General features: G+C 52.3%; 2 protein-coding genes across 5 annotated transcripts in view; one reads left to right on the forward strand and one right to left on the reverse strand.

Annotated features, from left to right (window-relative positions):
* RSPH14 (radial spoke head 14 homolog) overlaps nucleotides 1-6477 on the reverse strand; it is a 76726-nt gene extending 70249 nt beyond the window's left edge. Inside the window, exons 1-4 of the mRNA XM_046024926.1 lie at nucleotides 6402-6477; nucleotides 4135-4392; nucleotides 2958-3060; nucleotides 56-174 (exon numbers count right to left, since the gene is read on the reverse strand). Coding sequence (XP_045880882.1) covers nucleotides 56-174; nucleotides 2958-3060; nucleotides 4135-4333 — 421 coding nt within the window. The 5' untranslated portion in view covers nucleotides 4334-4392; nucleotides 6402-6477. The remainder of the gene's footprint in view (nucleotides 1-55; nucleotides 175-2957; nucleotides 3061-4134; nucleotides 4393-6401) is intronic.
* On the forward strand, nucleotides 1-27031 carry RAB36 (RAB36, member RAS oncogene family). Of its 4 annotated transcripts, XM_046024930.1 has the most exons (11): nucleotides 9922-10006; nucleotides 10694-10776; nucleotides 13855-13946; nucleotides 16020-16085; nucleotides 16513-16614; nucleotides 18624-18688; nucleotides 20207-20258; nucleotides 21164-21245; nucleotides 21561-21651; nucleotides 24065-24184; nucleotides 24688-27031. In XM_046024930.1, the coding sequence occupies exons 1-11, from the start codon at nucleotides 9937-9939 to the stop codon at nucleotides 24750-24752; spliced, it is 888 nt and encodes a 295-aa protein (XP_045880886.1). In that variant the 5' UTR covers nucleotides 9922-9936; the 3' UTR covers nucleotides 24753-27031. The 4 variants fall into 4 exon arrangements, with proteins under 4 accessions (XP_045880883.1, XP_045880886.1, XP_045880885.1 ...); XM_046024927.1 differs by lacking the exons at nucleotides 9922-10006; nucleotides 24065-24184; nucleotides 24688-27031 and adding an exon at nucleotides 1-89 and having other exon boundaries at nucleotides 21561-23142; XM_046024929.1 differs by lacking the exons at nucleotides 24065-24184; nucleotides 24688-27031 and having other exon boundaries at nucleotides 21561-23142.
* Nucleotides 27032-27267: the final 236 nt, after the last annotated feature.

Here is a 27267-nt window from a genome sequence, read left to right on the forward strand (position 1 = left end):
TGAGTGACCCGGAGTGGAGACCGAGGGGCCACCTGAGTGCCCACAGAGAGCCTACCTGAGGGCAGCTGGGCCACGTGCTTCAATGCCAGGTGCAGATTCTCTCGGCAGGCTACCTGAGGGTCGTTCAGCAGGTAGGACAAGGCAAGGAGGACATCGTGCTCTAAAAAGCCCTCTCTGGGGAAAAGAAGTCAGATTTAGACACAGTTAAGAACATGCCCATAGAGGATCCAGTTAGACCAAGGAGGAAGTTGCCCACCCACAACAGGCACAGACTATGTTTCTCTGGCTTCCAGGGAAAAGAGAAAGGTCACAGGTGGGCAAGCCATTACACCATCCCTAGAGGCCATGAGAGCAGTGTGGCTTGTGTGCCAGTGGAAGGAACAACACATTGGAATCACACAGCTCTGCCCCTTCCTTAGTTAGGACTCCAACTGCTCTGTGTGCCCCTGGATCCTTCCTTTCACTCTTGTGAGTGTCAGTCCTGTTATCTGTAAAATGGGGATGAGGCAGCAGAATCCCACAACTGACCTACCCTGAACTTCAGGGACCCACCCACCAGGGCACACGCCCACTGATGCTCCAGGCTCTGCAAACCCTGTCCCTCGAAGCCCCTGCCTCTCCCCGGAGCTGAATGGGGGGCTTGCCAATAGCCAGAGGCTTGCCTCCAAGCCTATGTAATGCCTCTTATGCTGCTTGTGATAATTATATAAGTTAATTAACTATGAGATAAGCCAATTAGATGTGAGAAGAGGTTTGTTGGTTTGGTTTTTTGTTTTTTTTTTTTTAATTTCCTTATGAAAACAAAGTTGATTGCTTTGGGAAGACTCAAAAGTGAGTCTCAAAAAAAAAGTGAGATGACTATAAATTCTAGAAGGCTTTTACATGCAGATTACTCCATTAATGTCTTTGAGTTCTCTGCTCTATTGGAAAGAAACCCAAGCTGCAAATTAGATGATGTTATAGGTGTGGTTTAAGCAAAAAAAAAGATGATGGGAAACATCAACCAGTGGATCCACACCCAAGAAGAGGTCTGGGTGGCACACCAGGATTGGTGAATGCTGAATTATGTATGTCTGGGGTTAAAATGAACAGTTTAAAGGGAATGTACAATTTCTTCAATTGCTGGCTTTATGACTTTTTTTTTTTTAATAACTAATTCACTGCTGGGGCCAAGCACATCTGGTGTGAGGGCTTCTGAGCTCATATCTCTTAGGGCTGAACTCAGTGAGAACTCAGTGTGATGCCCTTGCCCACCCAGGACCTAACAGAGGAAGTGCCCAACCAATCGTGCTCTTGCCATTGTTGGCCAGGATTTAACCTACAGTGAGTTCTGAGTCATTCTGGGACAAGAAAATCCGAGCAGGGCACCCAGGTTGCAGGGGACTTCCCTGACTGCCCATCATGAGAGGGCCTCTTCAGTCAGTTCTGGTCACCCACTCCCCGTCACTCCTGCTTTGTAAGGCTGGGGTGTTTGCCTTGAGGGCATCTGCCTCCCTTACCCACAAGCGAGCAAGAGGTAGGCCAGGGTAGCTAGGCCTCCTAGAAGGCTCTCCCATTTGTGGGCTGTTATACCGACAGACTCCTCATGGTGACAAGACATCAAGCCCCAGGCTACGGCCCCCATCCTCTCTTCCTGTTGCAAGGTAGGTATAAGAGGTACAAAAGTTTCCACATGACCAGTTACTTAGAGCTTGCCAGGCTCCACAAGCTACCAGCTTTAAGTTATAGGCTCACCACAGAACTCAGGCAAACTCCAGAAATCAGCCTCTGTTACTTTGGGCCCTTTGCATTCTTCGTCTATTGTGCTATGGTGGAGCAAGCCATAGGTTTGGGAACCCTGGACCCTGGTATCTTGGTTCTCCTCCCCACACCTGGAGGTCGCAGTGGGAGGGATGGCAGATGCTGAAGGACTGTGCAGGCCAGGCCAGAGCAGGTCCTTGGTCAGTGATATTTGCTTCACTGCGTGTCACCCTATCCAACCCTGCTACCCTGGCCATGTCCAGGAATCCGCACCCCACCCCCAACCTCCTACTGCCACGAAACAAACTGACAGGCACCCCCACTAGGCTCACAATTTCCTTGTACCTGCCCAAGCTCCAGGCACCTCTCCCCACAGTGTCTGTCAGCCCTTGTGGGCTAACCATTTAATGTCCACATCAGGTCAGAGAGAGAAAAGAGGAGCAGGAAGAATGAGAGGCTCTTCAGTCTTCGATGCTCCTAAGTATTAAAGCACTTGCCCTGGATCTGTCTCAGGTAAGCATACCAACATATTTAACCCCCTGCCCCCACGAGCAGGTGCAGACGAGGACAATGAGGTACAGAGAGCTTGGGGAGAGGCGAGACTAAGCAACCTTACATTTCATGAGATGCCCTGACACCCCTGAAAGGATCTCCAGGGGGCGCCTGTGTGGCTCAGTGGGTTAAGCCGCTGCCTTCGGCTCAGGTCATGATCTCAGGGTCCTGGGATCAAGTCCCACATTGGGCTCTCTGCTCAGTGGGGAGCCTGCTTCTCTCTCTCTCTGCCTGCCTCTCTGCCTACTTGTGATCTCTCTCTGTCAAATAAATAGAAAATCTTAAAAAAAAAAAAAATGATTCTGAAAGGATCTCCAGCTTCTGCAAAGGGGCATCTGTTGTTTACATCAAAGCAGCCGGAAGGCAGTGAGCACCCTGCCCTTGATTCCTTCTTTCTGGGTGCATGCACCCTGGGCAGCAGCACCTGGGCAGGGCTCCAGGGCTGTTTGTGATTCTCCATGCTGTTTGTATCACCAAGTAAAACCAGTCATCCCAGGTCAAGAATGTGAACTGAACGGATATGGGAAAGCACCTCCACCCTCCCCTCAACACACACACAGACTGACAGACAGAAATCAGAGATTCAAGGTCATCCAAGGGCCTGCCACCCAGGGGAGGGGTGTGGCTCCCAAGCATGACATGGGTTTCCAGAGACAGCTGCCCACCTGCCCACGTTATGGGTCGCCATAATGTGGAGCACCTCAGTGGTCTTTATCCGCACCATGTCATTGCTATCCTTCAGCAAAGCTTTCAGGCTCTCCAGGCAGCCTACAAGGCACAAAAATCTTTGAACATTTACCAGTCTCAGAAATCAACTCACCTGGAAGTCAACAAGTGAGCCAATGTTGGGCAACAAGAGACTACTGCTGCTTTGGGGGCTGGGGGAATAATGTCATTTGCGAAGTAGTTCCAACTCACCCAAGGGGTCTCTGTGTGCCAGAAAGGCTTGCACAGGGGACTGTGTTATCTAACCCCCTGCACATTTCCAAACAATGCCTTGTGTCTTGGTCCACTGCAAGATTAAGAAAATGGCCTTCGCATTTGGGGAGACTGAGGGTCAAGTTCTCACCTCTGTCCCAAAGTGGTCATGTACCCTTGAATAGGTCACACCTAGGGATGCCAGGTTGTGCAAATAAAAAATCCAGTTTTATTTATTGATCTGGCAACCCTAGCCTTGTACCCCTCCTCTGAACCTCCAGTTTTCTTATCTGTCAGTTTTCTTATCTTCCCTCCCAGGGCAGGTGCTATCAGAATTAAGATAACATAGGCAAAACATAAATAAATAAATAACATAGGCAGTGCACCTGGGTGGTAATGGCCCAGAGTCAGGCTTATTAAACAGCAACTCTTAGTACTGAAGTTCCACCCGGTGTCCTAGGCCCTGGTTCTAGGAACCACAGCCAAATCTGGAATCAACTGGCCCTTCAGTACTAAGGCTGGAGGGAGAAGCAGCAATTCATCCATCATGTACCTCATCTGGGAAACGTGTGACCATGTCATGAAAATCACCTCAAGCCTTATTTTGATAATTAGCAGAGTAGGACATAGTTCCCAGATACATGTGTGGTTTTAGTAAGGCGAGGACCTATCTTTTGTGACAGTCTCATGGATGAGATAGATGAACAGCACTGTTTGGTGGATCTGTGGCCACCTGGTTGAGCCATAGCAGAGGGGACAGACTTGTGGCTCTCGGTGGGATGCTGGTGTGTCTGAGCAAGGACGGACTGACAAACCCAGAGGGACATGGTGAAGGGGCCAGGTCACCTCAGCCCCTCCACTTCTGGCCACTGTGTCTGTACATCCAGACCTCAGTCATGGTCACCTGGGCTGTGACACACTCACCTATGTCAATGGCCACGTAGACATGCTCAGGGTCGTGCATGAGGTCACAAAGAGCCATGAGGGCTTTCTGCCTCGTCAGCAGGTCCTCCGACTGCAGCTCTTCGTTGAGCTTGGGCAGGGCCCGACAGCCATAGGCAATGGAGGCCTGGGCAGGGTTGATGTCAGGGGGAAGGTACATGGAGATCCGGGCATGGGCCATCCTTCCACGCCTGCAGAGGACAGCTCTCTAGCTCTCAAAACAAAAGCACTGCAGAACCACTGATTAAGAGAAATCAAAAAGGTGTCATTATTACCACCGGGATTTAGAAGCTACTTCTCATTTGATCCTCGAAACTGTAAGGGCAGTCAGGTGGGTATCTTCACTTTCTTTCCTTTTTTTTTTTTTTTTTAAGATTTTATTTATTTGTTTGAGGGAGAGAGAGCAAGAGAGAGCAGGAGGAGAAGGAGAAGCAGATTCCCCGCTGAGTAGGGAGCCCAATGCAGGGCTCGATCCCAGGACCCTGAGATCATGACCTGAGCTGAAGGCAGACAAACAAATGCCTGAGCCACCCAGGCACCCCCCCCCTTACTTTCATTTTATGGTTTAGCCTCAAAACTGAGGCTGAGAGCAATGAAGGAATCTGCTTAAGGTCACAATAAAGGTAAATAGCAGCCCAAATTGCAAACTCCAGAGCCCTCCCATGCTTAATGAAAGAGGGACCACCAATGCTTTACAGGCTAGTCCTTGGGTCAAAGGCACCAAAGAGACAAAAGGAACCAAACCAGCAAACGCGAATATGGTCACCACAGGTGGTGCTTATCTTACACCAGCAACACCTAGTATCTAACTCAACTACTCCAGGATTTGTGTTATCCCAATCTTCCAAAGGAAGTAGTTGAGGTCTGAGGGTAGGAGATGGCTTCAGGTTATGGAACTGATAAGGCCAGGAGCCAATGTTCAAATCCAGGTCTAGTTCATTCTATCCATCAGGGACCCATATTCAGATGCTGCTTCTCCTTCTTTTTTTTTTTTTTTTTTTTTAGTATTTTTTATTATGCTCAGTTAGCCACCGTATAGTATAGTATTCAGATTCTTCTGACACACCCACAGAAAAAGGAATTAAGCTTGGGGCGCCTGGGTGGCTCAGGGGGTTAAAACCTCTGCCTTCAGCTCAGGTCATGATCTCAGGGTCCTGGGATGGAGCCCCGCATTGGGCTTTCTGCTCAGCGGGGAGCCTGCTTCCCTTCCTCTCTCTCTCTGCCTGCCTCTCTGCCTACTTGTGATCTCTGTCAAATAAATAAAATCTTTTTTAAAAAAAGGAATTAAGCTTAAAGTGTGATATAATTTTATTACACACATATGCACTTGGAACCACTGTAGGTGGTGTGGCTCAGTATAGCTGACCCTTGAACAACACAGGTGTGAAATGCACGGGTCCACTTACACATGGATTTTTTATAAATCGGTACTTTTTTTACACAATACACTTTGCACATAAATATTTTTTACATAACTACTGAATGTATTCTCTCCCTGATACCTCTCTTAATAACATTTTTTTAAATCTAGCTTCCTTTATTGTGAGAATATAGTATAGTATACAATAAATATAACATAACATACGTGATCATCGACAGTTTATGTTATCGGTAAGGCTTCTGGTCAACAATGGGCTTAGTAATAGTTAAGGAGGGAGTCAAAAGTTGTAAGTGGATTTTAGATTGTGGGGGAAGGGTAGTGTTGGCACTCCTAACCCCTATGTTGTTCAAGGGTCAATTGTAATTAAGGATGGGCTCCAGACCTAGGCCATGGGTGGCCCTTGACAAGCTACTTCTTCTGTGTCTTTCTACTGCTGCAAAAGGGAAGTGATTAGAGCACCTCCTTCCTTCCCTGCCAGAGTGGTTATAGGAACTGGTGATACCCAGGAACCTGGCACAGCAGTCTCTGGATATGTCTTCTGTGGCTACTGTTACGGTGGTGGTGATTCCTGCAATTAGTCCCAGTGATAGTCCCAGCCCTGTAGGAATGCTCAGCTTCGGTAAAGGAGGTGAGCCTGACTCTGATTCTGGGCACCAAGTGACCCCCCGGGGCAAGAGGAGAGGGGCCCTGGCTAGGAGAGACGTGGCCTTTTCTGGGCTCTCCAAGCTAGGAGTAGTGGGTGCTGGGGACAGAGTCCTCCCTCTTCTAAGGAGCATGGGTTAGGGAGGTAAGAGGACAAGAGCCCGGTGTGAACAGGGAGGGGTGAATCTGGGGACCCCCCTGTTCCCTCTGGCGGCCGCTGGCTCACCTGCCTCAGCCCGGGGTCCCGGAAGCGCTCGCCCGTTGCCCGGCGACCGGTTGCCAGGCTACCCCACGGCGTCCGCAGCGCCCACCGCGCAGGCGCAAAGGGCCCCGGGGCCCGGAACCAGCTGTAAAGTGGGGACAATGAAGGGTTACCGTGAAGAACAAAGGCGGCTCAGCTTTGTTCATGGTACAGAAGGGAAGCGAAGTGACCGTACTCTGAATTGAACCTTGCATGCCTTTAATCCTCAGAGTAAACTCGGGAAGTGATAACATCCAGTTTACCGACAAACTTCAGAAAGGTTCAGTAGCTTCCCCTAAATTACCCTGGTCTGATCCCTGGACTGTCTAGCCCTGGCTCATGCTCCTTGATCTGCAATCTGATTACCTGCTAATGACACAGATCAGCCCTGCAGTGGAGCAAACACACTGCTGGCTGGAGCAATTGCTCTTGAAAGCAAGCCAGACCCAGCCATCACCTGCATAAAACCCTCCCATGGCTTTCCCCTGGTCTCAGGACCGAGTCCAAACTCCTAGCCTGCTACTCAAGGCCCTGGGTCATGGCCTCCTTCAGCCTTACTGGATTCTTTTAATTTCCCAAATGGTCAACTCTTTCCTGCAGGCTGAGATGTTTGTAACAGTAACCACTTCTTTGCCCTTCAAGACACAGCTCAGTGTACACTTCCTCCATGAATCCTATCCTCTCCCCAACTCCAAAGTAGTAAATAATCCCATAATTTAATTATCCCACAGGCACACTTCCTCCTCTAATTCTCTATTTCTGTTTCCCCCAGCACACTCCAACTTCCCGGAGGATGGAGGCCTTGTCAGTCCTGTTTACTTGCCTTTCCAGTGCCGGGAATATACTAGAAGTTTCAGTCAATGTAGCATAAATGAATGGTTAATGGACTTGAATCAAGATTTATAATCTACAAAGCACTTTCACCAATTTGTGTGATCTTCACAAAGAACCTTGAAGTTGATAGTCACATCCATTTTTATAGCTGAGTAAACTGAGGCACAGGAAGAGGTAGAGCAACTCACTTAAGTCCACCCCCTAAGCCTGCAGCCTTAGCACTGAAACTTAACTAACAAAGGCACCAGGTATTAGCCTCTAGCACAATTAGCTTTGGAATGAAGATCACTACTCTAATCTGTGTGCCCAGGATCCCATATTGTGATGGGGAGATCTGCCCCCTACTGTGGTTCTTCAAAGGACCTAATTATAAAGGGTCTCTAATCCAGAGCCTCCTAGCTTTTTTAGGAAGATGGTGTGGAGAGCGTTGGAGTAGGGGTCAGGAAATCTGGTTTCAAATTCTAGTTCTAACTCTCCAGGCAAATTCTTTTGATTTTGTGAGCCTTAGGTGCCTTGTCTGTGAAATTAGGGAGCTGAATCGAGTAGATACTCAAAGCTGGGAACCCGGGGCCTCTCAGAATCTGGTTAGAGTCTTTTTTTTTTAATTACCCTTCAGTTTTATTATTTTTCAATCTCTTTTTGTTAACTTTTAAAGATACACATAACATTATATAGGTATATATGTTAATTATGAAACATAAAAATATAATAACTATGTGTGAATTCACCACCAAGAACATTCTGAATGCCTGCATCCTCTTCCCCTATCCTATAGCCCATCTTCCTCTCCAAAGCTAACTACTCTCTCATTTTATGATTACACAGTCTTACAAGTGCCTCTAGAGGCCATCTAGCCCATATGCCTCACTCTTCAAACAGAAACTAGCTTATAGGAGCTCAGCGACAGGTCAGCTTTTAAACAGCCATTAATTACAGAAATTAATTTTATAAAATGAGCTCTAGAAGCCAGGCATATGATATTCAGGCATCATTAGTTTCAGAACTATGCAGATTAAGGTTAATGAACAGTAGGCCACTGCAGGGGACTGGGCTCCAATCAAAGGCCAATGCTGCAGCAAAAGCTCTTATGCCGTGATTGCTGAGAGGAGGAGGTGTCTGTGGGAGAGACTTGAAGGAGTAAAGCACGCCAAAATACATCAAGGCTGACCTGGCAAGGCCAGAGATAGGGAGATGTTATTTATCATCTGTGTTCCAAATTGTTTATTTTCATTTGAGTTATTTATTGAATAAGCAATATATGCCCATAGAGGAAAATCTAGAAAGTATGAAAGTAAAATGTCTCCGTCCCTCCTCAGTCCCTAGCCAACAGGTTGTCCTGACCTGTAACCACCACTGGTATCTTTACAGAGCTAAGCTAAACTTATGCAAGTAAATATGATTCATTTACTTTTTAGCATACTTCAGTGTTCTCTACCTTCTTTTTAAAAATTTAATATTCATTCACTCCCTTAACATTCACTCATGTCTGCTATGCCCAGACACTGTTTAACCCATGCGTTACATGGATGAAATAAACACAAACACCCTTGCTCTTGCTGCAGCCAGTGGGGGGAGATAGACAACCAACATAAACAACAAGTTTTATAGTATGTTAGAAAATAGTAGGTGCCTGGGAGAAACAGCGGAATGAGGTGTTCGGAGGATGTTACAACTTAAATAGGTTGCTTCGGGGAGGCCTCATCTGGTGGTGTTATCTGAGCAAATGTGAAGGGGAAGGAGGTGAGCAATGTGAAGATCTGGGGGAAAAACATCCCGAGCTTAGAGAAGAGCCAGTGCAAACACCCCGGTGCCTGGTGTGTTGCAGGAACAACAAGGAGGCCAGTGGAGCCTGTGTGGAATGTGGGGATGGGAGTAAGCGGTAGAAGATGAGAGGAAATAAGGCCAGAGCAAATTACATGAAACCTCTTGGGCCATTGTAAGGATTTTATTAATCTGAAAGAGATGAGGAGGCATTGGATGGTTTGGAGCCAAAGACTGCCGGTGATCTGATCTGTTTTAACAGGAGGAGCCCTGGAGCGCTGAACTGGGAATAGGTTTAACGGCAAGGGTAAGGGCAAGGCGACCAGTTGGAGAGAGCGAAGATGATGGTTTGGACAAGGGCAATACCAGTGGAAGGGGCGGGCGGTAAGAGGATACTGGACAAATTTTCAGGATAGAAACTACTGGATTTACTGATAAATCAGATACGGGTTGTGAGAAAAATGAGTCAAGGGATCTTGGAGATCCTTCCATACCAATATATAAAGAAAAACACGAACTATTTAGATAACCAGAAAAAAATCGTACTTAATATTATGAAAATAAGTATTTAAACACCTCACGTAATCCCTACCCGTTCGATTAAACTACCGCCTTTCGGGTGGAAGCTGGGCGCCAGAGTCTCTCCACCCCGCCCCCGCCCCTGGGGTCCTGGCCCCGCCTCCTGGCCGCCCTGCCCCCGCCCACCGCCCGCCAGCCCGATCCCGCCTTCGTTACCACGGTGATCGCCGGCGGTGGCGCCGTGTCTTGGAAGCGCCTGCTGCTCCACCAAGACGCTCGGGTTGCTACGGTGACCGCCCTTCCGAACCACGTGTGGGACTCTTTCCGCTGGGAGCCCCGCCCAGACCCTGTCCCCGACGCCCGGGATTCGTCAGATGTGGGCGGGTCCCGCGGGGCCCTAGTTGCTATGGTGATCGCAGCCACAGGCCCCGCCAGACCAGGCCGCGCAGCTTCCAGAGCCTTTGCAACCTCCACGGGTGAGTCCGCCGCCACTCTGTCCCACCTTAGTCCTCACCGCTGCGACCCGGTCCCGAAGGCCCTGCTTGGGAGGGCGTCACGGCCTGCAGCCCTGGGGCCTCCTCATTTCCTGAGCGCCTGCCCTGGGTCAGACCCGTGTTGGTCCTGAAGGAGAACGGGGTCAGGTCCGGGAGGACGATAGGCCTGGTTAAGGATTTGGCCAAGTCCACCCTAGTGGGAAGAGGAGGAGGACAGGAGACGCAGGGCTGCAGAATAGGGGTGAAGGGGCCAGGCGTTGGGTGCGGTGAAGCGACAGGGGGAAATGCCTGTGGGCTGAAACCTAAGGCCCCTCACCCACCCAGAGCCTTCAGACCTCGGAGATTAAGAGCAGGGGACCACTCCAGTTCCAGTTCCTCCCCCTGGGCTGTGGTGATGCACAGCTTGGCATTTGTGGTAAGGTCAGAGAGGGGCCACTCCTGGTTAGACACCTGGCAGGAGGAGACCCAGGTCTCCCTGACTTCTAGGCAGGGCCGGGAAAGCCAGGTCCCCTCCATGTCCACACCAGCCAAACTGCCTGCAGATGGAAAGATAATGGCCTCTGGCCAGTTTCCCTGATGGAGAAAGAGGCGTGGATCAATGTTTATAGCTACTGAGTCCCCAGGGATTTGTGCGGCTCCCTAACTCTCTGTCCCCTGGTTGGTCCATAGGACACTCTGCAAGGATGAGGTCCTCGCTGACGCCTTTGGGGCCGCCGGTGAGCAGGGACCGCGTCATCACCAGCTTCCCTAAGGTAGAGAGAGTCATTAACCAGCCTTTTCCGTGTACGCTACTGTGCAGACACCCTGTCCACACCCACATTTCCCCACCTGCGTTCATCACCAGAAACAAAGCAGGAGCATGGGAGAAGGGCAGTCCCTCTCTAACGGACCCTGGGAACTTACTAGACTTCTTCAGAAACAGTGACACTTGGCCCTGACTTGCCCAAGGTGGACCAGCAAGTTAAGGGTGACAGCAGGAGACAATGTTACATGGAGGTTAAAGGCACAAACTTTGCAGTCAGACAGTCCTGGCTGTGAATTCTTACTGTCTTTAAGCTGTGTGACTGTGGGCAAGTTACTCAACCTCTCAGACCTGCTGGTACATAAGGATAAAAACTCACATTGGGTTCCTGGCTGTTGGTAAACGGGAAATCCCTTACCTGAGTTGTGCTCACTGCTGTTCTCTTGTTATTATTACTATTATCAAAATAGCACTTTAGTTTCCTGACACCAAATCCAGCCTCCTCTCTCCTTATCATTCCACCTCTGGTTCCTGCTGAAAACAGGGCTCTTCCATGTGTATTAAAATCTAGTATTAATTGCATCAGGCAATACAAATTGGTCCAACCCCTAGACGGGGCGTGGGACAATATTTCCCACCATTGCAATGCCCCTGCCTTCTGATCCAGTCATTCAAGGCCAGGCATTGGAGCAGTACATAAAGCAGGTCAGATACAATGTAAATGTCCTCTAGGGGGTGCTGCTTCAACAGCAAAATGCTGCTTCTGCCACAAGAGACAGAAGCTTCCCTTCAGGAGTGGATGTGCAGTGAAGTCCAGTCAATTAAGTAAAAATGCGAGGAATGGAGCAGTGTGCCTAGCATACTTCCATGGGTGGAAAAAGGAGAGGGGAGAAAACAAATGTATGTGTTTGGTTATACTTGCCAAAAATATCCGTGGAAGGACACAGAAGATCCTTCCATTAGTGGTTGCCTCCCTGTGACTTGGGACAGGTATAGAGGGAAAAATCCTCTCCATGGAATGACCTCTCTGTCTTTTGAATTCTGTGCCCAGGCTGGTAAGGAGGAAGGAGGTGACTGCAGACTTTGGGTAATCTGGGTCTGCAGTCATACCTTCTCACCTTTTCTGCCTCTACACACCCACAGAGAAAGCAGTGGTGCCTCGGACCTAGGGACTGCTCCCCCAGAATTTTCCATCTCAACAGAGGCCCAAACAAATTGCTTCCCTAGAGAGCTTGACTGTGGTCACTAGCGATGATGGACCCTGATGTTTAGTGAGCTGAAAGGAGGGAAGTGTGATTGGCACAAAAGAGTTCAGGTCTCATGGGACAGATGACTCCATTTCCGGAACAGATAGGCAAGGCTCAGAGAGGTAAGGAGGGCTGCCTGGAGTCACACAGCTGGGCGCTGCAGAGCCAGGACTTGACCTGGGTCTGACTCCAGGGCTCCAATGTTCCCCCACCCTGAGATGTAGCCTGGGGCATCCATCGTGCTTTCACCCAGAGTGAGATTCTCCCCGGTCCTGTGTGTGGCAGTTCATCCTCTATCCCAGGGCCACACATTTCAGACCTGAGAAATGTGTGGTCAGGTGGGGCAAGCCCCTTCTGTTACTCTGTGCCTCAGTTTCCCTGTTTCTAAAATCAGCTTCCACTTTCTGCCCAGTCTTCCCTACTACATTTCTTCGGTGCACCCAAAATGGTGGGATTCCTCCAATGACCACCACCATGACCAGGCTGTCCCCAGTTTGAAGCTGACATGAAAGTCAACAGGAGAAAGCAGCCTGCTTCCTCATGAGGTAGCTGACACTGTTCCACACGAATGTGGGCTGCGAAGCTAAGCTCTTCACCTACATTACCCATTTGATCTTCCAACGACCACATGAAGAGCTGCTGTTATGAGTGTCCTCACTTTGCAGATGAGAAAATGGGCTCACTGAGGTGTTGTGACTTGCCCTTTTGTGAAGCTCGTTCTTCTAGTCTTTGCTGCCTCCACCATGCCTGGGGGACATATGCCTGATGGGGCAGATGGGCCAGGAAAGAGCCCATCTCAGGGCCTCAGAGCCCAACTCAGTGCTGAGTTTCAGCAGGAAACTCAGAAGAAACACTACGGCTTGGGGTGGGGGTAGAGTCCTTGTCACAGGGGAACCGTGGGTTCAAGCAGTGCCCTGAAGGACAGAACAGGTGGCCCTGGGGGACCACTGCCATACCACAGCAGAGCACACCAACAGCTTCTAATGGTGCCCTTTTCCCCACATCCTTACCACACTCCACCCCCAGCCTCCACCAGTCTGAGGGCAAAACACAACAGTTGCCTTCAGTTTCCTTAATACCATCTTTTCCGATTACAAAACAAATGTGTGTTCAACATATGTTGTAACATCTTAATAGCCACGAACATTTGTTGAGTGCTTAGTATACGCCAGGCTGGGTCTGCGCTAATGGCTTTATAAACATCATTTCATTTTATGCCCCCGGCTTACAGATGGGGAAATTAAAGTTCAGAGACATTAGATAGCTGCCTGGGATCACACAGCAGCTAAGGGGAGACACAGGTCTTCCTGACCCTGCGGTCATGTTCTTCAACTATAACCCAGACCTGCTTTCCAAGAACTGTGGAAGACCCCAAAGAGCCCTCCAGGACATTTTCCGTACACACAGACAACACATTTTTAAAGCAAAAATGGCATCCAGGATCCACAGAAGGCATGGAAGGATCTTGGAGTTAAAAGGGCCCCTTACAGCCCACCCCTCTTCTCACCTAGAGAGGTCCAGAGAGGACAGAGACCTGCCACATGCCCACAGCAAGGACACAGCTGCTGCTGGCGAGACCCCGCTCTCTGAGTTGCCACCTGGGGCCTTTGGTCTGGCCCGGCCCCTGCTGCTGCTCCTCAGGACTCACAGGAGCTTGGAGTCAGGTTCACTGAGGGCACAAAGGATGGATGTGACAGGGGGGTCAGGGAAAGCTAACGAACCAGAGTTTCAAGTTTCAGGGGGTAGGGAATGCTGGGAGGCAAGTCACCACCTCACTGCCCCGCTTGGTGATGGAGTTGCAGCTTCTCAGGATGAAATGCCCATCTGTCTGTCCCTTCCAGTGGTACACGCCTGATGCCTGCCTGCAGCTCAAGGAACACTTCCATGGACAGGTCAGCGCCACCTGCCAGCGGAGGAACACAGGGACCGTGGGGTGAGTGACCCCACGACCCAGGGGACACAGGATGTGGCGGAGAGGCAGCAGCAAGGAGTGAATGCATGGATGAATGTATAAAGAACGAATGAAACACTTACCCAGACCACACCCATACAGTCCAATATGGGCCTGGAGCCGATTGGTATTTTTGTCTGGCTTTGCTGCCATAGAGAACATCTGCCATAGAGAACGGCTTTCCCTTTTCTCAGTAAGTCAGGGGGCTGATTTTCAGCCCAAGGGCTCAGCACATGTGTGCTTCCTTTGTCTGGAATGTCTTTCCTACCCTTCCGCTCACCAGCCTTTTCTGTGGACACTACTCTCCAGACACCCTGTCCACACCCACATTTCCCCACCTGAATTCATCACTGGAAACAAAGCAGGAGCATGGGGAAGTCCCTCTCTAACAGAGCATTAGGGGAGTCCCATGCTACCCCCATTCCCCAGCCTGGGTTGGCCAGGGTGCCCCCCTGGGTCCCTGACACTTAGCTCACAGAATTACGAGTTTGCCTCTCTGGATTCCCCACTAGACCCAGCCTGTGAGGGCAAGGGCTGTGTCTGTCCTGTTCCTGCCTTGGTAGCACGTGGCGCCACCTAGCCCTGCCAGCACAGGGACCTCACAGCAGTTACTCTCCTCTCTCTCTCTCTCGAAATTTTTAAAGATTTTATTTATTTGACAGAGAGAGCACAAGCAAACAGAGTAGCAGACAGAGGGAAAGGGAGAAGAAGCAGGCTTCCCACTGAACAAGGAGCCCGACACAGGGTTCGATCCCTGGACCCTGGGATCATGACCTGAGCCGAAGGCAGATGCTTAGCCAACTGAGCCACCCTGGCACCCCAGTTACTCCTTCTCTTAACACGCAGGTACCAGGGCCTGCTTCGCTTCTCCTCCTGAGGAGCTCCCAGCTGTCACACAGGTGTGGTGAGCTTTCGGTGGAAGCCCGGCTTGGAGGTTCCCCAGGGAGTGCAGAGAGAGGCCAGGCTCAGGTCAGAATGGCCATGCCAGCCATGGTCACGGAATGAGAGCACCGGCCCTCAGTTAGGGAGGGCCGGTTCCGTACAAGGTACTTCACCCAGATTACCTCTCTGACCCTTCACAACGGCCCTGGGAGGTGGGAAACTGAGGCACAGTGGGTGCCCCCATAAAACTTTGGCAGGTGGAGTCAGGTCCACCCTGCTCCAGGACCAGAGGCCCCCTGGGAGCAGAGAAGACACAGCCTCTGTGCCCCCACACATGGCCAGGGGAGCTGTACCAGGTCACCAGATGACACAGGTGCCTTCTTGCTGTCTGCAGACAGAGGAAGTACCTTTTCAGAGTTTGCCCATTGAGCTCCTTTGGCATGAGCTGCAGAAACTTCCACCCACAGTCCCAGGCATGGTGCTGCAGGGAGTGCAGGACACACACAGGGTGGGATTGGGGTGGTGGCTGCTCTCGGTGAGCAAGGTCCCTGGAGAGCCCAAGAACCTCACAGCCAGTTTACCTCAAGCCATAGCCCAGAGCTGAGTCCTGGCCTGAGTCCTGTCCACTGCTCACCTCATGGGGGCTGCGTGGCCCTTGCAGACACCTCCAAGGCAGTAGGTGAAGGAGGTGTCCTGCTTGCAAAAAGCAGGAGCCCTTGCAGCCCCAGGCATGTGTTGGAGGGTGCGGGTGCTCTGTCCCCGTGGCTGTATCCCCTGCACATTGACACTGTCTGCACCCTTGGCATGCTCCAGGTTCCTTACTGCACGCGCACACCCAGCTTGGACATAGCTGCACCTGGGACTTCTCCATCTTCTCCATCAGAACAAGATTCAGGCTCCCCTCGCGCCCAGTTCTGATGCTCACAACAGGGCCTGGGCCCATTGGGGTCAAGAGTATATAACCCCAGGGACAGCAGAGTCCCAAGAACAAATGCAGGCCCTCCTGCCCTCCCCTTGAGTGCCAGGGATGGGGACAGACATCCCAGAGTGCCCCTTACCCTGTCAAGGTCTGAGACGTGGCTCATGCGTGGGGAGCTCAGGGAAGGAAAGGCCTGTATGTGTGAAGATGCTCTGTGGCCATGCTTGTAAGCAACACAACCATATCCCTCACAGGCTGCGACTCTCCAAGGTGGTTGTCGTTGGCGATCTCTACGTGGGCAAGACCAGCCTCATCCACAGGTGCGCCCGCTGGCCACGCCTCCTGGCATTGATTGTCACGCCTTTCCCTGGGAGGCCCAGTTAACATTGTCATAGTCAAACTGTGTGGGTTCTGGGAACCACAGCTCAGAGGGGGTACAAGGCATCAGGGAGCGGCAGGTCGGGCGGAGGAGTGCAGCGTCCTAGGACCCTGACATTCATGACACCATCCCCCAGGACCATGGGCTCAGACTTCACTGGCCCTGACCTTTGCCTTCCAGGCTACCACAGCCCCTCTTCCCCAACACAGTTCTCATTGACAGCTCTGTCTGTCTACTCTGTATCTTCGTGGACCATCATCATCTCCTTATATTCCCTATGGGTGGCCTTTTTGTTGCCTGCAGACTTGCACTGTCATGAGCAAAGCTTCTACACATAGCCTCTCTGATGACTTCCTCGACTCCCGCAGGTTTTGCAAGAATGTCTTTGACCGTGACTACAAGGCCACCATCGGGGTAGACTTTGAAATTGAACGCTTTGAGATCGCTGGCATCCCGTACAGCCTGCAGATGTAAGTTGCCCTCGTATCACACCATTTCCTGTGTGGCTCATGGGTAGGCTTTGCAGAGGGAGACCCCCTGGGGAAAGCCTCGGTGAGCTCCTTCTAGACTGTGCCCTGTGGTGTTCAGTGAGGACCTGTCCGGACAAACAGGAATGGGTGTATGACCCTGGGCTTTTCCAGTTCCTCAAAGCCCAATATACTCCTTCACCCCCATGGATGTCTCACATTGGTCATCAGACCTGGGGAAGTCCTCACAGCCTGATGTGCCCATCCACCTTTGTCCTCCCCTGATACCTGCCGCTCACGTTTTGGCTTCAGGTCCCTGCCCTTGGGCTGCCTGGCCCTCAGTGATCCCATTCATCAGGGCAGCAGGGTTGCTTCTGGCAAGTCACTTCAGACCTCTGAACATCTGTTCTCATCTGGAAAGTGGAGCCCAAAATGGTCCCTGCATGCTGAGGCCTGGTGGAGACCACCTAGTCCACGTGCCTTCCCCAGGCTTGACATACCACCCTCCTCCTCCTCACCCCTGTGCTCTGATTCCACTCCCCCTGTCTCTCTCCCTCTGTCTGCTTCCCTGCCAGACCCCAGGTCTCTGCCTCTTGGTAGCCTGCTGGCTTCAGCCCCTCCCCTCCAGCCCAGAGTCTCTCCTCCAGGCTCTTACTTTCCCACCAGAGCCCTGGACCCAGCTGTCCATCTCCTCTGGCACCTGGAAGATACGGCAGGTCTGTCTGTGTCACTAGCCCTTCCAGGTTCTCCTGTGTGGCCTCCTCCCTTTCCTAGACTCTCCTCCTAGCTGCCCCATACCCTTCTTGCTTGCTGCCTCTGTCCTGGTCCCTCCCCTTCTCTTTTCTCTCTCTCTGGGGGGGTCACACCTGCTCCTCTGGTTTCGTTCCTCAATCCTCTAAGCTCTGCCTGGGCTTACCCTGGGGATCCATGGTCATCAGAATGGAGTTCACCTTCTCATGACCTCAGCTCTTAACTCTGTCATGATAATGCCTGTTTCTCTGAGAAGAGCTCCAGTGCAGTCCTAGACACAGATGGCACCACCGAATCTTGCCCAAGGGAGAGTCAGGGCCAGACCAGAGCAGAAGACGCTGTGAAATGCACTGTGAAAATGCAGGGCTGCAGGACCGAAGGGCTCTTGAGCCAAGAGAACAAGGCACACAGAGCTGATGGGACAGCCAAGGTGGGCAGAGAAGGGCTGGGCAGAGAACGGCCTGTGCTGAGCTCCTCCTTGTGGCCACCAGCTTTATCTAACTAGAACAGATACACTGTCCTGGCTTACCTTCTCATTGTCCCTCCACTGCCAGCTACCCAGTTGGCCCCACCTCCAAGCCACCCTCCCAGCTTCCCACCCAGCGTGATCTTCAGAAACAAAAGACGGAAGAATGAATTAATGACAGAATAGGGCCAAAAAGTTCTGCATCATGCTGAATCACTTCAAAAAACTTGCAGACTATTGAGCTCTTATTCATGACTTGTCTGCTTTTCCATTTATGGCAGAAAGTTTAATTCTGATCTGTTAATTTTAAAAAGAGGTGGGTTTTCAGACTCAGCTCTGCACAGTGACCACCTGCCTGGTTCTAAACCAGAGCCAGTAGATCTCAGTATGTGTGTCCCCTGTCCTATACTGTGCCAATGGCAGATATCATTAATCAATTGTTGCATTCTTTTCCATAGAACCATGGCTCCCCTTCTCCAGAGAGCCAGAGCTACCTGATCAGAGTCACCCAGGAGATACAAAACATATCCCTGTTAGACACCGCCACCTCTCCATTCATCTAGGCAGTGGAACTAGGGCATGCCCCTCCCCCACAGTTAATCCAGTCAGGGAATTGCCCCATGGGGCACCATAGGAAGGAAATCATGAGGAATTGTGGGTGGGGACCTCTGGCTGGTAGTTGGCACAAGCCCTCAGGCCTGCCTGCCCACAGCCCCACCAGCCTGCTGGCTCAGACCACTGCAATTGCTTAATCTGCCCCCTCTCTTTTTCCCTTTCTGTCTCTGCCACCACACAGCTGGGACACAGCAGGGCAGGAGAAGTTCAAGTGCATTGCATCTGCCTACTACCGGGGTGCCCAGGGTGAGCATCCGGGTGATAGCAATGGTGGGGCCCTCAGCCACGTACAGCAGGAGGCTCTCACTGGGCTCATAGCAAGAAGTCCGGGTCCTCTGCACGGGTACCAAATCTGCCCTCCAAGAACCACTGAGAAAATCCCTGGCCAGTCCTCGGGGCTGAGGGACTGCCTTCGAGCCAGCCGGGCCTGGGGTTGGCCTCGGCAGTCAGATCCTTCAGGGACCCTGTGCTGGTCAATGCTCCCTGGGAGTCTCAGCCAGTTTCAGCTCAGAAGGATGCTCAGAGGGGGAGGTGCATGTCCAGAGACCCCAGAAAAGAAGAGCATTGTCGACTCCTGGAGGAGGTGCAAGGAGGCGAGGCTGGAGGGGAAGAGCAGAGGGGCCACAGAAGGACTGCACCTGCCAGTGGGGGGCTGGGGGGTGGCCCAGGCACTGGACAGGCCTCACAGATAAGCTCCCCACTCCAACCCCAGCTCCCCCAGGGGTTTCAGTGGGAGACATGAGAGCCATTCACAGTATCCAAAACCAGGCTCAAGTTGTGAGACCCAGTTAAATCTACTCGATACTGGTAAAAAGAAATCATAACATTGCCATTTGAGGTTTGGGAAAAAAGCAAAACCAGGAAATAAACCATGAGTCCCTTGGCCTTGAGTTGGAATTCCAGCTCTGGCCTGTCTTCTAAGGGGGACGACACCCTTGAAGATGAGGTGTTAGGCACCTGGTTCAACCCTGGGAACTGCAGCCTGGCCTGCCACCATCACTGTCCTCAGTATCCTCCTTTGCTTCATTCCCCTCTGCCTCAGGGGGCCTCTTGGCAGCCTTCAGCCAAGCTGCGGGTAAAGTTCTGCCTGGCTCTGCTCACACCCCCAGGCCTAGTAGAGCCGGCCTTTCTGAGCCACATGGGACTGCCCTCAGGACTCCAGCAAGGTCGAACCTGGGTGGGGCCAGAGATGAGAACCACCCAGCTCCTCAGACATTGTTCCCCTAAAGCTGGTTGTTGCTAATTGCCCTCATAACCATAGCTGCTGTTGGTCAGAAGTCCTATGTCAGGCCCTAGACCCGAGCTTGTAAAAATAGCTGTTCTTGCTTAAACCTCACAGCACCCCTGAAAGCCTGAGGTATCGTTCTCACCATTTCGCAGATGGGGAAACTGAGGCTCTCAGCAGTTAAGGCCCTCACCTGAGCTCTCTTGGCTGTAAGTGGCAGAAGGGAGAGTTGAACACAGAAGCCCATGAGCTCATCTTGCGTCCCTGGATGTCCTCTGGGGCTGGGCTTCTGGATATGGGTCGGAGAGGGTGGTGAGTGGGAGGTCCCAAGAGGTAGCCATGGGGTGTCTCCTTCCCAGCCTCCATACTGGGGATTAGGGCTGATTGCCTGGGGGGACCACTCCAGCAGTTCGGCAGGAGCCAGACTCTTCTCTGGGTTTCTCTTGGGGAGCAGGGAGCTGCCTGAGGGGAGCCCCTCCTTGTACACCATGTTTGTCTCACCTATTGCTGACTGGTTCTTGGCTTCTCCCTGTATCCAGTGATCATCACAGCCTTTGACCTCACTGACGTGCAGACCCTGGAGCACACCAGGCAAGTCTGAGACTCTGTGGCCCCTGTGGTCCCCTTTGGTTCAAGATCTCCCATGAGCTGGGCCCCCCGTGGGCGGTGCAAGGGACCATACTTGTTTGTCAGAACTGACTGCCCAAAGACCACATACTGTCCAGTTGCCGTATTATCCCTTAAGATTTGCACCCACCTGCTGAAGGCAGGACCAGCTCAGGGTACACAGCCAGGCTGGTCACACAGGAGCCGGGACTCAGGAGGGCCTGCATTTGCTTTAAAGTTCTGCTGTCACCATCTTGAAAGCTTTAATCATTGCTGGTTGAGGGGCCTCACGTCTTCACTTTGCTCTGGGTCCTACAAATTATATATACATCCAGTCCTGTCAGAAGGGATAGCCCTGGGGCTATCTGGGGCAGAGACCTGATCATGGGAGCTGGTAACATGACCAGTTCTGGGGAGTCATCTGCTTCTGCTGGGAATCACCCAGTTAATGGACCAAAGTCCTCTTTACCTCTCTTTGGTTTGGGACATTCATATCCCATTTCTCCCAAGCCCTGTGAGGGAGGTTGGGGTGGTCATTCAAGTGGATGAAAGGCCAGGACTCCCCCCAAGGTGACACAGGGTGAGGGCAGAACCAGGGCAGGGTCCTCACCTCCCCTGACCCGTGCTTTTGTGTCCCTGCCCACCTGCAGTCCAGCCAGAGCTCAGGTGGTAGCAGGACCCAGTCCAGCAGGGCTCAGCTGGTGGCAGGACCAGCGCCCCGCTCAGCCAGCTGGTCAACCCACTCTGCACCGCCCCCACCCCTGCAACTCGAGACTCAGTGCTCCCAGCCCTGGAGCAGACCCACATCTGCATCCCCCATCCCCTGGTCTTCCTCAGACCTCTCTAGGTGGATGGATGCCATCAGCCTGTCTCCCTTCTGCACCTTCCAGGCAGTGGCTGGAGGATGCACTAAGAGAGAATGAGCCGGGCTCCTGCTTCGTGTTCCTCGTGGGAACAAAGAAGGACCTTCTGGTGAGCACACCAGAGCTAGAGGCCTGGTATGGCCCTCGGGAAAATGCAGCCACTTTCAGCCCAAGCTTGGGGAGTGATGGGGGGATGCTGATGTGCCTAGATGGAAATTTGAAGACCCAGAGCTGAAAGTAAGGGGCACCTGTGCTCACCTCATCAGAGAGGAATCACTGGGATCTCACCCCTGGGGTAGGCGTACCCTCTGTCCATGTGCTGAGGCTGCCCATCCCAGGATGAGCTGGGGAGGGCAGAGGCACAGCGGGGAGCGCCCCCCACAGGAGGGCTGGAAAGCTGGGTCAGGAGGGCTGCTTCTCCCAGTCAGGGGCTGCATGTGAGCAGGCAGAAGTGGAGGCTGTGCGTCTGGCCAACGAGATGCAGGCCGAGTACTGGTCGGTGTCAGCTAAGACAGGTGAGTGGGTGCAGGGTTGGTGCCCCGGTGGGCACTGGCAGTTCCTTCGGCGGCTCTGTGGCATGCTTGAGTCACAGCCAGCTATGTTGGTGACCATGCAGGGCCTTCCACTGCCTGAGAGGAGTCCCTCATCTCTAGGGGGAGACTGGAAGCATGGCCAGCAGGAAGAGCAACACCTGGCCCTATGCCCGTGTTCTCTGACGCATCCCTCTTCCTCCTTGAGGCAGAGCCAGGGAGCAGCAGAGCTCGGGTTGGAATATAGCCCTCTCCTGTAACCACTGTACCATCCTGCCCATCCATCCTAAGGTAGCTGGGTAAGAGGCACCTCCTGGCACAAAGAAAGACCCAGTAACTGGGGTCTCCCATCCCTTGCCTGGTGTCATCGTGGAGAACACTGCAACATGGCTCATGGCCCCCTGGCCTTCATTCATAGCCCACCAGTCTGTCCTCCAGCCACATGGGGTCCCCAGCCACATGGAGTCCCCAGGCCCCAAGCTGCCCTCATCCACGGGCCATTGCTTACTCCAGCCCTGGCAAGATGCCTAATGTCTCCGCCTCAGTATTCTTATTTGGGAAATGGGGTGATGTCCATCTCATTCCATTTTTTACTATGAAACATGTTTTAATTACAAAAGCCATATGCATTCACTGAGTAAAAATAAGAAAATGCAGAGAAGCAAAGGATGCACTTAAAAAACAAGTTGTTGGTTGTGGTGGGGGATGTGAAATGAAATAACATGCAATTATTTCTGGCTCTTAGAAGGACCCAGCAGCTCTGGGGACTCTGGAATTATGCTTGTGTTCCTTGCCCCAGGTAAGGGACCACAGTAGATATCTGACCAAGGACTTGGGGAGGCAAGGATGGGAGTATTAAGGGTAGGCACCACGGGGCAAGGGGGAAGCACAACCTCCAGCCCATCATGGATGGCAGTGCCCATACCCAGTTTCCTCTGCTCCTTCCTGACAATGACCCCCATGCCCTATGAACCCACCCCCTCCCCGCTTTGAGTAGTGGAAGATTCACTGAGAGTTCCCTATGGGCCAAGCAAGATTGCCCTGTGCAGTTGTATAGATTGTATAGCTGCATAAGGGTAGTGCACAGGTCGGGAGCTGGAACCTAGCCTTGTGCCCAGACGGGTGGCCTTCTCCAGTCCTGTCTGAAGGGATAGCCCTGGGGCAGAGACCTTATCAAGGGAGCCGGTAACATGACCAATTCTGGGAGGTCATCTGCTTCTGCTGGGAATCATCCAGCTAATGGACCAAAGTCCTCTTCATCTCTCTTTGGTTTGCACAAAGGATGTGTGGGATATGAAGGAGGTATCTCTCCTTCTATTTTCAATGACAGCTTACCTGGATGTAGTATCCTTGGCTGCATATTTTTCTCATTTAGTGCTCTGAATATATCATGCCAGGCCTTTCTGGCCTACCTCTGTGAGTAGGTCTGCTGCCAATCTAATATTTCTGCCTTTCGGGGTGCTCAGTGGGTTAAAGCCTCTGCCTTTGGCTCAGGTCATGATCCCAGGGTCCTGGGATCAAGCCCCGCATTGGGCTCTCTGCTCAGCAGGGAGCCTGTTTCCTCCTCTCTCTCTCTGACTGCCTCTCTGCCTACTTGTAATTTCTGTCTGTCAAATAAATAAATAAAATCTTAAAAAAAAATTAAAAAAAAATTTCTGCCTTTCTAGGTTACAGGCCTCTTGTCCAGAGCTACCTTTAGGATTTTCTCTTTGTTTCTGAGACTTGTGTTACTATCGGATGAGGGGATGTTGACCTATTTTTATGGATTTCAAGGGGCTTTCTCTGTGCTTCCTGGATTTTGATGCCTGTTTCCTTCCCCAAATTAGGGATGTCTTCTGTTATAACTTGCTCCAGTATATCTTCTGACCCTCTCTCTCTTTCTTCTTCTTCTGGGATCCCAATTATTCTAATATTGTTTCATCTAATGGGATCACTTAGCTCTCAAATTCTCCCCTTGTGATCCAGTAGTTGTTTATCTTTTTCTCAGCTTCTTTATTCTCCATCATTTGGGCTTCTATATCTGAAGGAGGACGCACAAAGTCTCTATGTAGGAGTTGACAGCAGCTGCCCACTGGACAGTGGAAGTGACAAGAAAACAGACACCCTTCTGATCTCCACACATCCCAGTGCCAGGCCCACAGGAGATGCTCAGTGCTGATTAATTGGAAGAGAAGATGCTGGGAAACCAAGACTCAGAGATTTGAGGGAGCTGCTGGGGCTGGGGGCCCCAGAGCCCCCGGAGGTGGGAAGCCAGGTTGGCCAGCCCCAATCACTTGCACTGTGCCACTCTAGGCAGCCCCACAGGTGGGCTGCCTGGCATCCACACCCACTGGCTCCGAAATTCATCTCCAGGTAAGGGCTGAGGCAGTGGGGTCAGGGCCATCTCTTGGGCCCACAGGGGAGAACGTGAAGGCATTCTTCAGCCGCGTAGCTGCCCTGGCGTTCGAGCAGTCGGTTCTACAGGACTTGGAGAGGAGGAACAGCGCCCGGCTCCACGTTGGCGATGGAGACCTCATCCGTGCGTACAGACAGCAGGGCCGGGGGCTGGGGAGCAGGCTTGCAGGCTAAAACCCACATCCACCAGCCTCTTGTCCCAAGAGGCCACTCCCTTAACTTGTCCTCCTGTGCAGTCCTCTCTGGGGAGCTTTTTTTGTCATGATTCTGATGTCAGGCCCTCAGCCTCCCTGATCCCTCCTGCCAGCTCAGACTCACTCTCTGGCTCTCTTTGCCCTCCTGACAGCTTCCTCATGAGCCAGACTCGGTATCCCTAGTTGCGTGGATGTGTCCTGGCTTTGGCTCTCCCCATCTCTGTCTTCCCCCATGCTATTCCACTGTCTGGAATACTTTCCAGACCTTTCGGCCTGTGCCAGGTCACCAAGGCCTTGACTGAGAGGCCTGGGAAGTCAAGCTCAGCTCTAACCAACAGTGTCGCAGGAAGGTGCCAGTGGCAGGGGAGGGAGGCTGCCCCCATGTCAGCTGCAGGTGTTAGTTGGGGCCACGTGACTTCTCCTATCCTTACAGGAATGGAGGGGAGTCCACCCGAGACCCAGAAGAGCACGACATCCACCAGCCTGGGTTGCTGTTAGCTGGAGCCTGCACCAGAAGCCTCTACTTGCCGCATACACATGGGCAGTGCCTTCCGCGACTATGGAGGGGTGACATGAAGCCATCTGTGTCTGCCCACCCACCATCGTGAGCCCCAGAGCTCAGCTTCTGCTCTTTAGCAGGTTGGGAGCCAGGAAAGGCCTGCACTGGCTGCCCAGGAGCACCCCCACAGTCCTGCTGGTGGGTGCACTGCAGTGATCCTCTGGAAGGCCAGTGTCACCTACAGAGTAACCAGACACTCACCCCCCCAGCCTTGAAAGTCCTTGGAACCACAGACATGAGACCCTGGTGACTCATGGCCTGCCTCTCTCCCCCTTGGCACACATGAGCTGCCCACGCAGGCACTCTGCCAGCTTTCCTGGGTCAGCCTCAGGATCCTTGTCTTCTCAGTGGTGAGGGCAAGCAGGACTTGTCAAAAGCCAGCATGTGAGGGAAAACCCACCTGTCATCCCTGCTTGGGCCTTTCCTGTAATCAACAGGACTTGCAGTTCTAGGCCTCAGAGCCCCAGGCCTCACTGTCCACTGTCCCTCTGCCACAGATTTGTGGAATCCCTGGGCAGCCTTGCTCCTCTGGTGGAGGATAGACAAGAGGGTCTCTCAGGCTCCTTCTGGCCAAGGGATCATCTTTGGCTTCTCCTTGATTCCTGGGATCCTGTCCTTTTGGTCAGTGGACAAGGATGGGCCAAGTAGGCCATTCATGCCTCTCTGGCCCAGCTGGATAATGAATTTCTCTAGCTGTGCTATGGGAAGGAGGTTGCCCAGCTGCCCCTGGGGTGAATTACCGCTGCATGCCTTGTGCATGGCACTGTCCTGCGATTACTAGCTATAGTCACCCAGATGCTGTTGGGACATTGTCCATCATTGCCTTGCCGCCCCTCTCTCCCTCTGACCTGCACAGGAAAGGCCTGGAGAATGAGAAAACGCTAGGTGTGTGCTTCTCAGGACCTTCATGGTGGCATCCGTGGATCTTTGGAGGATGTCAGAGGCCCTCCAGAGTCTAGCCGGTTCCCCGTCTACACCACCCCGTCCTGCACATCCAGAACAGGCAGGAACAATTCAGGCCTCCCCTCCCCAGCTCCCACCCAAAGTACCTGCGATCTCTGGCCCCTGGTGTTGCTCTTCTGTGGGGGCTGTGAACTTCCCCCCACCTCCCCCACCCTGAAGCCCTGGGATGAGCCCACTTATCCCCACCACCCAGTTCCACAAGAAGGTTGGCACCTTGGGGTATATCCTACCTGCTTCTCTGAGATGGTAGGCATTTTGCAAACAGCTCCTCTGGTCAGTGCCCCCCCCCACCCCGCCCAGTGCCTGGCACACTGGGAGGACCCAGCGCATGCTGGTTGGCCCACAGCAATTGCCAGATGCTGGTTGGGGAAAAACACCAGCATCTTTTTCTATTCAGTCCCCCTTCACCATATTTTAGTGCTCAGTTTTTACAGATCTAAAACACTTCTTTACATATATCACTCTTGAAGGAATTCTGTGTTTGTTTATTGTAAACCAAAACAAGACACTACAAGGCTTTGTATGCAGAGTGAAAGCCCCCCCCCCTTGGAAGTAAGTGTTGTTAACAGCTGTGGGAGTCCTTCCAGATGATTCCTCAGCAGCACAGCCACATGTGTTGTTTCATTTGCTGTTTGGCCAGAATGATTTCTCACCACGCATGCTGCCCGGCAGCCTGCATTCTGGTTGACCTGCCGGAGCCCTCTGCGCACATGGACCCAGCTTGTTCTTTAGCAGCTGCCAGTTTTCCTTTGGGCGATGGACCAGTGTCCCAAGTGCCCTGCCCCCTGAGCAGGACATGAGGTTTGTGTCCAGCTTCAACCTTTTACCGAAGTTACTGTGGTGACCATCCTTGTGGTTGTAGCTGTGTACACTCGGGATTCCCAAAGAGAACTTGCTGGCCCTTCTGAGGACTGGTGGCCCAACTTGGTCCACTGGACACAGTCTTGGAGTGGGAGGTCGGAGGGGTACAGGCTGCACCAGGACCAGGTTTGTGGCACACAACAGAAAATGTCATGGGGTGGAGGAGCCCAGCCACAGTGGGGTGGCCTCTCCAAGGGCACCCTCTCCTCGTGCCTTCAGGTCCCTGGATTAAGGGAGACAATAATGGGGACCTGCTAATAGCTGCTGAGCTGGAACCACAGTGTCTTGGGTGCACCCACCCTCTGTAAGTGGCCCTTTATTAAACTCTCCCCATGTTGTCCACTGTGCATGCTTAGTTTTTTCCCACCAGCTGATAACGGAGTCTCCTGTCAGAATCGACACGTCAACAGAGAGGTTCTCTTCAAACACCTCAAAATGTGGCTGTCATTTCTCGGGTAGAGATCCAGAACTAGATGCAAATGGTTCAGAAGAGGCTTGTCCTTCAGCCATATGTCCCTGCCAAGCGGCTTCACCCATGGGACATTATGTCCCTTATGTATCTATCCCCCAGTCAGGCAGTACCGGTGCGCTGTCACCCAGGGTTGTGACCCCAAAAGAGGTTTATTCACA

Source organism: Meles meles, chromosome 12, assembly GCF_922984935.1.
Source record: "Meles meles chromosome 12, mMelMel3.1 paternal haplotype, whole genome shotgun sequence".
Lineage (NCBI taxonomy): Eukaryota > Metazoa > Chordata > Mammalia > Carnivora > Mustelidae > Meles > Meles meles.